Source organism: Cervus elaphus, chromosome 16 (assembly GCF_910594005.1).
Source record: "Cervus elaphus chromosome 16, mCerEla1.1, whole genome shotgun sequence".
Classification (NCBI taxonomy): domain Eukaryota; kingdom Metazoa; phylum Chordata; class Mammalia; order Artiodactyla; family Cervidae; genus Cervus; species Cervus elaphus.
The window spans coordinates 35,414,574-35,430,019 of NC_057830.1; the positions used below are offsets into that span (position 1 = coordinate 35,414,574).

The following is a 15,446-nucleotide window of genomic DNA, read 5'->3' on the forward strand; positions in this document are numbered from 1 at the left end:
GTGGTGCACTGACTCCCGAGTGCGCAGGCTCAGTAGTTAACATGCTGCGGGTGTAGCTGCCTGACCACATGTTGCGCAACCAGTTTGCTTCAGAAGTTGAACAAATTGGGCTATGAAGTTTTGCCTCATGCTGCATACTCACCTGACCTCTCGCAATCGACTACCACTTCTTCAAACACCTCGACAACTTTTTGCAGGGAAAACGCTTCCACAATCAACACAAGGCAGAAAATGATTCCCAAGAGTTCATCAAATTCCGAAACATGGATTTTTATGCTACAGTAATAAACTTATTTCTCATAGCAAAAACATGTTGACTGTAATAGTTCCTATTTTGATTAATAAAGATGCATTTGAGCCTAGTTACAGTGATTTAAAATTCATGGTCTGAAACCACAGTTACTTTTCCACCAACCTAATATTTACTGGATTACACAATATACACAGAAGTGCTCAGGGTATGGTTTTAACATTTTATTTTAAAATAAAAAAACAGCAGAATTTTGTGTAGAGTGTTTACCCAGAGTCCCCAAACTTTTTAATATTTTGCTGCATTTGCGTTGTCATTTTCTCTATATGTACGTATTATTTTTTTTCCGGAAATCATTGTGTGTGCATTTCAAATGTAATGCCATTTTACCCCTAAATATTTCAGTGTGTAAACTCCTAAGAAAACAGGTATTGCTTACAGAACTACCTTAAAATTATAAAATCAGGAAATTACTATTGTTACAATCTGTTGGCCTTACTCAAAAATTTCCGGTTATCCTGCTAATGTCCTTAGTAGCAAGCAAATATTCTGGTCCAGTATCCAGCAGAGATCACACAGTTTTTATTTCCCATGTCTGTTTAATGTTCAATCTAGAACAGTTTATCCATCTGGAATAGTCTTTCTTTGTCTTTCATGGCCTTGATGACACTTTGGAGCATCTCTTTTGTAGAAAGACCTTCACATTAACAATCTGAGAAGTGTCCTCATGATTAGATTCATGTTACTGGTTTTTGGTAGGAATGCCACAGAATGATATAGCTATCTTGCTCAGTACATCATATTAGAGGGTGCATGATACAGATTTATCCCATCACTAGTGATATTAGCTTTGAGGAAAGTGACACTGTTTCTGCCAAGTTTCTCCTTTGTAAAGTTACTCCTTCCTTCTTTGCAATTAATACATATTTTTTTCAGGGGAGTGCTCTGAGACTGTAAATGACCCTTTTCCCATCAGACTTTCCTTCACTGGTATAAGAATCCATTAATTCTTGAAATAATTATTGTGGCACATTTATAATCCAACTTTTTTTGCTAAAGAATAGCTAATACATGAGACATGAGGATAGACTCTAAATAAGCTTTCTTCCTCTTTGAATTCCTGGGGCATTTGCTGTTGTCATTCGACTCATTTATGCTACTTTACAGTTGGGAAAGATGTATTCCTATTTTTCTGTAGATGAAGCCCGAACCAGGGACAACTTGCCTGAGTCCTAAGTCTTTGTGTGAAACAATCCCCAGAGATGCCCTGTTGGGCAGAACTGGTCTCTGGGCAGGTGGGCAGCTCATCGTCAACACAGTAGCCATCTTTATCATTGAACCAGCTCTGAAAATGTGGGAACTTTTGCCAGTACAAAAAACTTTAGAACTAACTTTAACTAAACTTTAACATCTTTAAGATCTTAAAGATCATGACTTAGAGTGTGCAGTGATAAGTTCAGGTGCACACAGTTTCTGGCAAATTTGGCTGTTATCAAAGCCCTGCTTACAGTCTCCTGGGGATGAGAGAGGGATTGCTTTCTACTTATTTTTCTTTAGGTTGCACATGTTGGCCCTGGGGGAGTATCTGTTATTTGAATTTGCCTCTTCAAGTAAAGATGATTAGGTGTCCTCTGTGTTTTGGCTTTTTTCAAGGGAAGTGAGCAACTTTTATACTCCGGTTCTCAGTGTAATACATAATACTAAACAAAGACTTGAGCAGTTATTCAAGTCCCTAGAGAGACCTCTATGAGTAAAGGTTTAGCATTATCATAACATTTATTTATTCTTTATGGATATCTACTTTAATCTTGTTTTACTTTATTTTATGAACCCAGGTCTTTCTTCTGAGCTGTTAGATGAAAACAGGTATTTGTACCAGGTCACGATAAAGGGAAATGTATACACACCAAAAACAGTATTGCTGGTAGCATTACTAGCCAGGTGAAAAGGAAGGAACAGTTTTGTTAGCTTGTTAAAATGTACGTGAATATGGATTTTATTTTATTTTTTTAAATAGGTTTCTATTTAATTTGGCTGCGCTAGGTCTTTGCAGCATGTGGGACCTTCCATCTTCATTGTTGCATGTAGGTTCTTTTAGTTGCTGCATGCAAATCTTTAGCTGCAGCATGTGGGCTCTAGTTCCCTGACCAGGGATGGAACCCAGGCCCCCTACATTGGGAGTGTGGAGTCTTTAGCCTCTGAACCACTGGGGAAGTCCTGGATTTGATTTTTGAAAATCTGCTCAAGATATTTGGGTTGTTCCTGTTTCGTAGTTGGGTGCGACTGCTGCTGTTTGGAGACATGGAGATACGTAGTTGGTACTGACTTTTTCCAGGGAACTCGCAGGATTTCTTGTGTTTTGGTCCTTAGATTATGCTTTTCTTTTATAAATTTCTGTCTTTTCTTTCATGTACATTTTGCTTTCTGACTCAAGGATTAGATATTATTTGATGATGTCTTAGAATCATTTTTTAAAAACTTAACAGTATTAATATTTAACCACTTGTTGGTGCCTTTTGTCACATAGTATGCCATTGAATGGGTGCACTTCTCAAGAGCAGTTGTATTATTTCTTTAGATTATTTCTTTAGATTTCTTCACTGGTAACAGTGTTTCTTGTAGCCTAAAATTTTTTTATATACTATACAATTCACCCATTTAAATTACATAATTCAGTGGGTTTTAGTATATTTATAGAATTATGCTAGAGGCAGATTTTATTTTCTTGGGCTCCAAAATCACCGTGGACAGTGACTGCAGCCATGAAATAAAAAGATGCTTGCTCCTTGGAAGAAAAGCTATACAAATCTAGACAGTGTATTAAAAAGCAGAGACATCACTTTGCTGACAAAGGTCAGCTGTAGTCAAAGCTGTGGTTTTTCCAATAGTCCTGTAGGAATGTGAGAGTTGGGGCGAAAGAAGGCTGAGCACCCGAGACCTGGTGGTTTCAGATTGTGCTGGAGACACTCGAGAGTCAGCAAGGAAACCAAATCAGTCAGTCCTAAAGGAAATCAGCCCTGATCATTCATTGGAATGACTGATGCTGAAGCTCCAATACTTTGACCACCTGATGCAAAGAGGCTACTCACTGGAAAAGACCCTTGATGTTGGGAAAGATTGAGGGCAGGAGGAGAAGGGGTGACAGAGAATGGGATGATTGGATTGCATCAGCAACTCAACAGATAAGAGTTTGCACAAACTCTGCAAACTCCGGGAGATAGTGAAGGACAGGAAGGAAGCCTGGCATGCTGCAGTTCATGGGGTCGCAGAGTTGGACAGGACTTAGTGACTGAACAACAACATTGATACAATTATGCAATCATCACCATAATCAAAACGATTGATTACAAATTCCTCCTCCTTTCTCACCACTCCAATCCCAGCAATAAACAACTGGTAATCTGATTTCTGCGTTTATAGATTTGTCTGTTCTGGATATGCAGTATAAATGGAATCTAGTAATATGTGCCCTTTCAGACTGGCTTCTTTGACCTAGTGTAATGTTTTAAAGGTTCACTGATGTTCTACTTCATATCAGCACAATTTTGTAGCATGTGTAAGTACTTCATTTCTTTTTATAGCCAAATAATATTCCATTTTATTATATACTAAGATTTGCTTTTTTTTTTTTTTTTTAAAGCTTATATGGTGACTTTCCTCCTCCCATCTTATCATCCTTAACTTTAAGGATAAATTATCTTATTCCTAAATTTTGGGTTGTAATCTTGCCCAAACTTGTACATTGAAAGCTTTCTTTTTTTTTTTAACTCCAGTTTCTGACCTTCTTTTAGACTGTGGTATGCTGTGTAAAGTCTTACTTTTGCCTTTTGATGATGTTAAAATAGACATTTCTAATAATAGGCATTATTAGAATTTTTCTACTTTTTAGGACATTTTCCTCTGTTCCCCTGTCTCTTGTAGATTTTTGTCAAGACCATATTTTTTAATAGTTTACCTTGGACTACTGGATAAGTTAACTGTACATGATTAAATATACATTTAATTGTATTAGTATGGTGAATATATCCCTTGACAACAACTTTTCTCTGAATTTGAGTACTCTTAAATACTAAATGGAATCATGAAATATTTGTCTTTTTGTCACTGGCCTGTTTTCACATAGCAAAATATCCACAAGTTTCAGTCATATGGTAGCATTTATCTAGATTTCTTTCCTTTTTTGAAAAAGAATTACTTATTTTTGGCTAGGCTAGGTCTTTGTTGCTGCGAGGGCTTTCTCTAGTTGCGGCAAGCCGGGGGTACTCTTTAGTTGCGGTGCATGGGCTTCTGGGTTCTAAGTTGTAGGCTTCAGTAGTTGAAGCTCCCAGGCTATAGAGCACAGGCTCAGTAGTTGCAGCGCACAAACTTAGTTGCTTCGCAGTATGTGGGATTCCCCTGGAACAGGGATGGAGCCTGTGTCTCCTGCATTGGCAGTCGGATTCTTTACTGCTGAGCCACCAGGGAAGCTTTCCTTCCTTTTTATATTTGAATGATATTACATTGTGTGTATATATCATATTTTGCATATCTATTCATTCTTTGATGGACACCTGGGTTGATCCTACCTTTTGTCTATTGTAAGGCTGCTGTGAATGTGAACGTGGGTGTACAAATCTCTTCAACACTGTGCTTTCAAATTCTCTTGTAGATACACACACACACACACACACACACACACACACACACACACACACACACACACACACACACACACACACACACACACACACACACACACACACACACACCCAGCAGCAATCATATAATTTTTTTTTCCCTTAAAAAATTTTTTTTATTCTATATCGGACCACAGTTGATTTGGGCTTTCCTGGTGGCTTTCCTGGTAAAGAACCTGCCTGCCAATGCAGGAGACACAGGTTCCATCCCTGGGTCAGGATGATTCCCTGGAGAAGAAAATGGTAACTCACTCCAGTGTTCTTGCCTGGGAAATCCCCTGGACACAGAGGAGCCTGGTGGTCTGTAGTCCACGGGGTCACAAAGAGTCTTATACCACCTAGCGGCTAAACAACAACAGTTGATTTACAATGCTTTGTTAGTTTCAGGCATACAGCAAAGTGATTCAGTTATTCATATATCTATTCTTTTTCAAATTTTCTTCCCATTTAGGTTATCACAGAATATTGAGGAGAGTTCCCTATTCTGTAAGGATCATATAATTCTATTTTTAATTTTGAGGGGGATTGCCAAACATACTGTTTTCCACAATGGCTACATTATTGTACATTCCCATCAAACAGTGTACAGAGGCTTCAATTTCTCTGTGTTCTTGCCAACACTTGTTATTTTCTGTCTCCTCCACACCCCCACACCCCTGCCTCAGCCATTGTAACTGGTGCTGGGTTTACATAATGATTAGTGATGGTGACAATATTTTCATGTGCTTATTGACCATTTTTACATCATCTCTGGGGAAATATCTGTTCAAGTCCATTCCCCGCCCACCACGCCTGTTTTGTTGTTGTCTTTTTAAAGAATTTTCTTTATTTTTGACTGTTGTGGATCTTTGTTGCTGAGAGTGCTTTTCCCTAGTTGCGGCAAGTGAGGGCTGCTCCTCTGGTTGCCGTGCACGGTCTTCCTGCGACAGCTTCTCGCTGCAGAGCGCAGGCTCGAGGGCGCGTAAGCTTGAGTAGCTGTGGCGCTGGGGCTCAAAAGTTGTGGCACACAGGCTTAGTTGCTCCGTGACATGAGGGATCCTCCCAGATCAGGTATCAAATGTTTGTCTCCTGCATTGGCAGGCAGATTCTTTACTACTGAACCACCAGGGAAGAGCCCCCTTGTGCATTTTTTAATCTGGTTATTTGTTAGTAGTAGAATTTTGTTACATATTTGCGATGTTACTCCCTTATCAAATGTATAATGTGCAGATATTCTTTGGGTTGCCTGTTTACTCCGTTCATGTCTTTTGATTCACCAGTTTAAAATCTAATTTTTTCCTTTCTTTCCTTTCATTCTTGGGGTCATATCTAAGAAATTATTACAAAATTTACTGTCATGAAGCTTTTGCTCTATATTTTCTTCCAAGGGTTGTATAGTTTTAACTCTTGGATTTAGGTCATTAATACACAATATTGGATTCAATTAAGAAAAACCAGAGTCACTGAATAAAACTATTTCTTCTTACTTGCTTGCTCTCTTGTTTGCTGCCCTCTTGGTCATTTATCAAAAATCTTAGTATTAAAAATGGTATGTAATAGTACCTTCAGCTTCCTTAGTAGTTTCCTCTTTTTTGTTTCTCATTTCATTTTATAGTAGAGGCTTATGATATCATGGTGTTTACACTAGATGTGTTTAAAAAGATCCAGAATTTTTAAAAGTATAACCTGCCTATGTTAAGCTGCAGTATATGACAAATGTTGTACAAGCAGAATTAAATTCTTTTTTCTCCTTTGAGATCAATAGGTATTTGTGTCATCAGGGACCTGCAGATTGGGTGTACTGGTTGGGAATGTTGGTGCTGTTAGGAGCAATGTCAGTAATGTTTGGGCAGGTGTGTAAGGGATGAAGTTAGTAGAGTTATAGTTGTGTGGAACGTAAGTATTATGTTTATACTTTTTTTTTTTTTTTAAAAGGATTTGGGCGTGGCAGAGGGAGATGGGCAGGAAGATTCTCAACCCAAGGCATGGGGTAAGTCTTAGCTATCCTGTTTTTGAATTTGCTCCCTTCTCTTTTTGTTATCTCTAAGGCTTTCCTTCCTCTATCCTGTACCTGATTAACCATCCTGGTGAGTCAGATGTTTTCTATGTTTAAAAAGAGAAAATACTAAAGAAATGAAATGGAACATATGACATTGTGTTGTAGTAAGCCTTAGAGCGATTTTTAGTCCTGGCTTTATTGACGTTTTGGATTGGATAGTAGTTGATTGAGGTGGTGGGGTCCCCTTTACGTTGTAGGATGTTTAGCAGCATCCCTGGCCTCTCCCTACTAGATCCCAGTAGCACCCCTCCTCAAGTTGTGACAGTCAAAAATGTCTCCAGACACCGCCAAATGTTCCCTGGGAGGGAGGTGCACAACCACCCCAGTTGAAAACCATTGCTTAAGAATTATGTTGGTAAATCCAGCAGTTGTCTTTGAATGGTAAGTAAATGCAATGTTTTTTTTTTTCAATGTTTTTTTATTTTTTATGAAAAACAGTCATCTTTATCTTGAATTGTAATACTGAAAGATGAGTATATTGTTTTTAAATAGATGGTATAGTCAGTTATTTATTCATTATTTCTGGTTATTCTTTCACTTTTTGCTGTTATCTAAAGCATTAGCTGCCACCCCCCACCCCGCCCCCCCCCCGCCCACTATAAAAAGTATTTAAGCATCTTACAGAGACCATAGGTAGATGATAGTCAAGAAAGGAAAAGTCCTTTGTTTCATAGCTTCCCGGCAGCACTGTTTTGGGTCACTGCCTTCAGATGGTGACTCTTGCCATCTCTTTTCTGCCTGAGCTCCCTGTGGACAAAAGAAGGATGAAAGCACAGGAAGCAAATTGGCTGGAACATTTGATTTGGACATACATGCCCAGCCTCGTAGCTTTGAAGGATTTTGTAGATTTTGTCCTCCACTTCAAAAAAAAAAAAATGCTGCTGTGATTTCTTTTTGTCAGTGACACCCCAATAATGCTAAAATACTTTTTTCTAAGGTGTGAAAATTTTAGCAATGTTATTTAATTTGGTTCTAGTTAGGCATCTCATGCAGGAGACCACGGTTCAATTCCTGGCTTGGAAAGATCCCCTAGAGAAGGGATAGGCTACCCACTCCAGTTTTCTTGGGCTTCCTTGGTGACTCAGATGGCAGAGAATCTGTCTGCAGTGTGGGAGACCTGGGTTCGATCCCTGGGTTGGGAAGATCTGGAGGAGTGCATGGCAATCCACTCCAGTATTCTTGCCTGGAGAATCCGCATGGACAGAGGAGCCTGGCGGGCTATAGTCCATGGGGTCGTGTAGAGTTGGACATGAGCGACTAAGCACAGCACAGCACAGGCATCTGAATCATGGGTATTTAGGGTTTTAATTTAAAAAGAAGCACTGAGCAAAATGTTTTCTTTTTTATTTATACCCATCTAAACAAAATGGATCATTTATTGTAACAGGTTCAAAGCCAACTTGGATTCTGACTTGGGAAGAAAAGACCTGTTGCCTATTTAGGTCTAGGCTTAGTTGGCAGGGGGTGGGTGGGTTTTTCATTAGAGCCTTTACCCTGCCTAGAACTGCTATAGGTCTCCATGCCTGCTTTAGGATGCAGAGGATAACAATTTAGGCAAGTAGAAGCATCATACAAGAGTATATGGAAGTCCCTAGTCAGCCTCTGCTTTTTAGAAGCTCTAGATTACGATGGCCAGAAGAATTGGCTTATGGTTAAATAGGAGAAGGAGGATGAAGTCTCTGACAGTGGTTCTTGTGAGGGACAGGGCTTATTTCAGGGAAGATGATATACAGTTAATTTTGTGATTATTTCATTTGCCTTTATTTTTTATTTCAAACCCAAGGACATTTAATCCTGCGGACTATTCAGATTCTCCATCTATAGATGGGTGTGGGACAAAACCAGTAGTTTGGGAAGCTGCTCAGAATGGTGCAGATGAGGGAACTGGTAAGTGTCTGTCCTCACCAGAGATGTATTTTAATTGTTTGAGCTCTTAACAATCAAAGATGACATCAAAGTGTGCTGATGGAGAAAAATGAAAAACAGGCAGCTATTCTTCCTCTGAGGCTACTCTTAGCTGGTCCTTAGCTCCAAAGTTTCTCATTTACAAAGCTTATTGACGATAAGGTACATGGGTTTTTTCCTCTTTTGCACTGTGAAGAAGATGCTGTAACAAACTGTGTAAGGCAGTACAAACCCACACTCAAATCTTGGTGTCAGAGATACAGAGAATAATTTCTTAGTGGCAGACGAAACAAAGTATTCACCGTTCATAGTGGTGAACACAAATATGGCCAGAATAAGAGGTTGATGGTGATAGGTGAGTTTAGGGTAATACTTGCTTTTGCAGGTTTTTCTGTATCCTACAATTTTAGGGTTATTTGTTTACTGAAGTTCATAGATAAATACTTGTTAATTGGATTATTTTTATTAGAACTCTTTTGAATATTTGTTCCTGATAATATATCTTGATAATATATATTAACTGCTGTGATAATATTTATAAAAACATTCTTTTATACTTCATGAATTATAATCCCAAATACAAAATCATAGCTCATTAATAATCTAAAAAAGACAGTGGCACCATCACAGAAGCATGGAAAACTCGGAATCAAATATACTATGGAGAGGACCAACAAAAGTTATAAAAATAGAAGTGAAAGGTTGTGGTTGAGCTGTGAAAGACACCGGGATTCTTGGCCTCCGGAGGAGAGGAATTCAATCTGGGGCCAGTGACGAAGCTTGATCGCTCAGAGCTTTTGTGTAATAAAGTTTTATTAAAGCATAAAAGAGATAGAGAAAGCTTCTGACATGACATCAGAAGGGGGTAGAAAGAGTGCCCTCCTGCTAGTCTGGAGCTGGGTGTTTTATGTCTCTTAGGAAGTTACTGATCAGATGATAGAGACACCTCACGGCCGATGGCGTTTCACCAGGCCGCTGCCCCACAATGTGCATTTTTGAGATGGGATGGCACAAAGTGTGTCATCCCCCAGCCATGAAACAGTTGATATGAATACTGGTCTGTTGAGCTGTTACCAGCCAAAAGTTAGTCTTAGGTGGAACCGTTTTGAAGAAAGGCAAATTCCAGAGCAAATACATAGTTTCATTGACATAGTTTAAGAAAAACATTTCCATAAAAAAATGCATTGATTAGCTCAAGGTTTGAGAAAAGTTCAGGTGGAACCAGGTGTTGTCATGGCAACACAGAATTTTAAGAGAGGAAGAAAATCTGACTCTTATTGTTTGTTTCTTCCTGCCACTTAAGGGAGAGAGAAAAACGTCCAACACTTTCAGCCTATTTCCTCGGTTTGGAGACTCCTGGCCTTCCTGCCTGTTACAGTAGTTTGAACTGTAGTTTCAAACTGTTAGTAGTTTGAAAACACTAGTAAAATTGATAAGTTTATTATGAGACTGGTCAAGGGAAGCAGAAGAAACATAATTGGTTGTAGGAATGAGAAAAGGAATATTGATATTATTATCTATTATAATTAATATCATAGCTATTAAAAATTGTCAGAAGATAAATTTCTTTCCAACATTTGAAATTATAGATTAATTTCATTCTTTAGCACAAATGTAAAAATTTTAAATCACAATATTGGAAAACAGTTCAGTGAACTACAGAAAGGATATATCATGGCCATGTTAACTTTAAACTTGATATTCAAGTTTAACATTTAAAAAATCAAACTACTCCTAGGTATATACCAGAGAGAATGGAAGATACAGGTTCACATAAAAACCAAATGTTCAAAAAAAAAAAAAAAAAACCAAATGTTCTTCAATGGATGAGTGAGAAAGAAAAATTATCCAGATTAGTCAGATAGAAGCAGAGGTAGATTGGTGGTTGCTGATGGCTGGGAATGTTGGGGAAAATGGGGAGTGGCTATGAATGGGTTCCAGAGTTTTTTTGGAGTGATGAAAGTATCCTGGAGTAGGTAGTTGTGATTGTTGTGCTCCTTGAGAATAGACAGAAAACTGACCAGTCCTGTGCCTTAAAAGGGTGGGTTCAGAAGTCAGAGCAGACTTCACAACAATTAGTGCTGTATAGAATGTCCTTTTGTAACAAGATCAAGGGCCTTACCTTTTTAAAAAATACTTATTTTTAACTGAACGATAATTGCTTTACAGTATTGTGTTGGTTTCTGCCAAGCATCAACATGAATCAGCCATCAGTATACACATATCCCCTCCCTTCAGCCTCTCTCCCCATCCCAGCCCTTTAGGTTCTTACAGAGTCCCAATTTGAGTTCCCTGAGTCACACAGCACATTCAAGGAGCCTGCCTTTTTTTTCTTTTGAATAAAGGCAAAAGCTTTAGTCAAAACTGAAGAGAAACAGGAGGATTGCCCTCATTATTTCTGTTCACCATTGTACCAGAGGTCTGAACCATTGAAATAAAGAATGAAAAAGAAAAGAAGGATTGGAAAGGGAGGGAAAAACCTGTCATCTCTGTCAATGATATAAAATAATCTATAGATAAATTAATGAAATTAATTAGAAAGTTTTAAATGATGTAGCTAGTTCACTTAACAGGTAACATTTCTATAATCAACAGAGAAAATGTGAAAAATAGTAGCTTCAAAAAACGTCAATTGCCTGTGAAGTCTAATGATATGCAAAATAAGACTTCTATCTATTAAAATACAAAATATAAAATCTTACAGCAAAGTGTGAAAATTGAGTGTCTGAAGAAACATTAATGAGCAGAAGAACTACCATTTACAGTAATACAAAAACATGAAACCCCTAGGTATAAATCTGACAAAATATGTGTAAGATTTGTATGTCAAAAATTATGCAACATGAAGATAAATATCCAAGATGATCCATAAAGGAGGCGAGGTACTGAGAGGTATTTATGAGTTGGAAGACTCATAAATGTTATTGATATGTTATTGATATATCATTGATATTGTTATTGATATTGCATTTCTCCCCAAATTGATATACAGGTTTGAACATACAAGTTTGTTCAAAATCCTAGCAGGATTTTTTTGTGTCACTTGATTCTAAACTTGATTCTGAAATTTTTATAGAAAAGTATAGGTGTGAACTGTTTTCAAACAGTTTTGAAAACAAACAGCATTCAAAGACTCACACTCCATGATTTCAAGAAATTACCCTAAAGTTACAGTAATCAAGATTGTGGAATTGGCAAAAGCATAGAGATAGATCAATTACATAATAGCAAATCTAGAAATAAACCCACAGATACAATTGGTTTTGGACAAAGGTTCCAAGACAAGTCAATATAGCATACATTACACTGTATATTAAAAAAATAGCCCAAAGTGGATAATAGCTATACATGTGAAAGCTAAAACCACAACTTCAAAAGAAAATACTGGGGCAAATCTTAGCCACCTTGGATTAAGGAAAAATTTCTTATATAGGACATAATAAGCATGAGTCTAAAAGAAAAACATGGTTGTTCAGAAGAAAACAGAATGGAAGACCAAGACATAGTTTAGGAGGAAATATTTATTTAAAACCTCTACTTGAAAAGGAACTTGTATACAGAATGTATAAAGAATTCTCAGAAGTCATTAAGAAGAAAACAAGTAACCCAATGAAAATAGCAATTAAAACAACAGAAAATGAAAAAGTTGTGGAAATGGATGGCGATGACGGCTGTACCACATTGTGATTACTCAGTGGCAGTGGATTGTACCCTTGAGAAAGGTTTGCTGTTCAGTCGCTCAGTTGTGTTTGACTCTTTGTGACCCCATGGAGTGCAGTGTACCAGGCTTCCTTGTCCTTCAGGGTTAGCATGGTAACCCTAAAAAAGATTAGCATGGTAAATACTATTTACCACCTGCACACTATTTTACCACAGTAAAAAACTGACATAGAATGGTATACACATTTTGTATCTATGGCAGTTGTTTTGGTATTAAATTTTACTGGAATTATGTGAGGTGTAATCAGCGGGGAGACTGAGGCAAAGATAACTTCTTGTGAATCTGTAATTATTTCAAAATAAGTTAATAAAAAATGAGCAAAAGATTTGAACAGATGCTTCACAAAGCAAGACACATGGATGGCAATAAGCAAACAAAAATGTGCTCATCATCATTGGTCATTGGGGAAATATAAATTTACAGTGAGTGTGTGCATGCTTAGTAGGCTACCTCCATTCATCCACTAAAATAGCTTTAAAACTGACAGTTCCAAGTGTTAGTGAAGATGATGATGTAATTCAAACTTATTCCTGGTGAGAAAGCATACACAGAGATGCTATACAGTCTTAAAATCTCAACACTGGGAAGAAATGAAAAGAAATGAAAAACACGTCCATACTAAGACCTGCATATGATGTTTATAGTGGCTTTACTTAGAACCTCCACTGAGTTTTAAATTGGATGTTTGAAACAATATTGAATTAATCCATTAACTTCTATTTTTCTGTTTTCTTATTCTTCCTTCTCTTCTTCCTTTTCGTTTTGTCTTTATTTCTTCCCTCTCATCCCTCTAGTTTTCATTTAGAGTGGCAGATTCCTTCCTGGAAAACATTTAGATAAGCAAAATATGTTTGATGCAAAATACAATTAAAGATGTTGTCATCTGATGGGATTCTGGCTGTTTCTCCAGAAGCCTCACAGACTGGTATTGTCTGGTTGATAACAGCGTTCGAGTCTAGCCCACAGCTTCATAGGCTCAGAATCCTGACTTGACAGGATGGTAATCAAATCCATTCCTTAGGGTCAGTCTCGAGATTGAGCAAAACAGAAAGACTGAAGGATAGTCAAAATGCAAATTTATAAATATACTAAAAACGTACCATTTAAACAGATTGTAATGTTTTCTTTGACAAGTGGGAAGGAAACTTGATGAACATGGAAATGAGAACAAGCATAATTGATGCAAATTGAATGTTTTGAAATCTATCTGGCTGGTAAGATTCATAGTTGGGCCACAGCAGTCTGTCAGCATGGAGTGCAGAAGTTTCTTTTTCCTTGGACACACAGCATATACTTAGCTATGAGGCTGTCCCTTTGTTGTTTAATTTACTAATTTCTCTTCTGATGAATTCCTTCTGTCTTCTGATGATAGTTAAATCCTTACATTTTACATTGATCCACAGAACTGGCATCAGATGTTCAAAATGTAGTTCAGAATCTGCCAAACAAAAATTCTTTTGGAATCAAAGGTATGGATTTTTTAAAAAATTCCTTAGTTAAGATTCTTATACAATTCTTTTAAATAACTTCCATTTTTATCAAGGCTAGCTAATAAAAATTCATCAGGTGAATGTTTGTAAACTATTGCTACAATTTCTTGATAAAATAACTATCAGCTTAAAAAAAAAAAAAAAAACACTATCAGCTTTTGATAATGAAAGTGTTTTTCACACTGGCCTTTAGGGCAGTGCGGAGTTTCGGATCATTGTTGCTCCTTTTCCTGTAAGTCTGCCTTATATGTTTTTTTGTTAAAGGACTAACATCAAGTTAAACTGAATGCAAAACATACATTTCAGATTATTGTTTTAAGCTGAAAATAAATGAATGTCATTGAATTTTTCTCACAGTTTGAGGTGAAGCTCTGTAGGTCTACAATGGGGAATAAGGTCTTCTTGTAAAATTTTAATGTTCTGTAGTAAGATTAGGACCTGACTCTGTAGTCTTCTCCATCTAATATTACGTAGTTTTTACAGTCCGTGTATCTAGGGTGGATCACTGCAACAGCTTGGCCCTGCCTGCTGCTACGGGCCTTCCTCCCTGTTGCCAGACAGAACACCTTACCATGTTGGATGTCTGCCTACAACTTCATTCATTGTCTTCTGCCTGCTTTTGAATATACTCAGCTTCTCATCCTCTTCTGTGTGTCTTCATTTGTGTTTTAATTATTTTTATAATAGTTCTAAAATGGTAGGCCAGTCTCTCTACGTATCATATATAAGATTGTGTGTTTTAAATTATTAATACCGAATTGTACACTTAAAACATCTTGCCACAGCTTACATTGTTTTTTGGGGGAAAAAAGACATATTCTGAACTTAAGGTTAATTTTAATATATTTCATTTCTTTGTAATTTCTCATCATTGTTTCTGTGTCCTGGAATATCCTTTCATTATATATCTATCTGTTCAGCCTTCAGGATTTTTGCTGTGGTTCATCTCCCCCATAAACTTTCGGTTAGCGTTCTAACTTTCCTTAACTTTTGTGTCCTGCAACTTTCCAGTGTATTAATCAGATTCATATAAATTATCATTCACATCACTCACTAAATTTTTAATGGTCTTTTCAGTGAGATGTTTGATATCTAGCATCAATGCTTTATGTGTAGGCTTTTAACCCAGTCTTTGGTTGATGACTGATGATGATGGAGATCCTAAGAACAAGTCCATCATACATTGTTTCCTGTTACAATCTTTGTTGCTTTGAAAGTGAAAGTTTTAGGAATGGTTTTTGAGGCAGAGTGTTCCTAAATCTGCTTAGATTGAGCCTCAGTGTTTTGTGGAGTTTGCAGTCTTTGGAGTGTTGTCTCCTGTGATGAATGTGACAACATGAATCTCGGGTAGATGGGATGGAGGTGG

General features: G+C 37.4%; 1 protein-coding gene across 8 annotated transcripts in view; it reads left to right on the forward strand.

Moving 5' to 3' along the window:
- UBAP2 (ubiquitin associated protein 2) overlaps positions 1 to 15,446 on the forward strand; it is a 112,235-nt gene that overhangs the window by 59,311 nt on the left and 37,478 nt on the right. For 3 of the 8 annotated variants that reach the window (XM_043927698.1, XM_043927697.1, XM_043927699.1), the window contains exons 7-9: positions 6,841 to 6,895; positions 8,748 to 8,851; positions 13,994 to 14,059. In XM_043927698.1, the coding sequence (XP_043783633.1) occupies positions 6,841 to 6,895; positions 8,748 to 8,851; positions 13,994 to 14,059 (225 nt within the window). The remainder of the gene's footprint in view (positions 1 to 6,840; positions 6,896 to 8,747; positions 8,852 to 13,993; positions 14,060 to 15,446) is intronic. The other 5 variants (XM_043927703.1, XM_043927704.1, XM_043927705.1 and 2 more) reach the window with 2 other exon arrangements.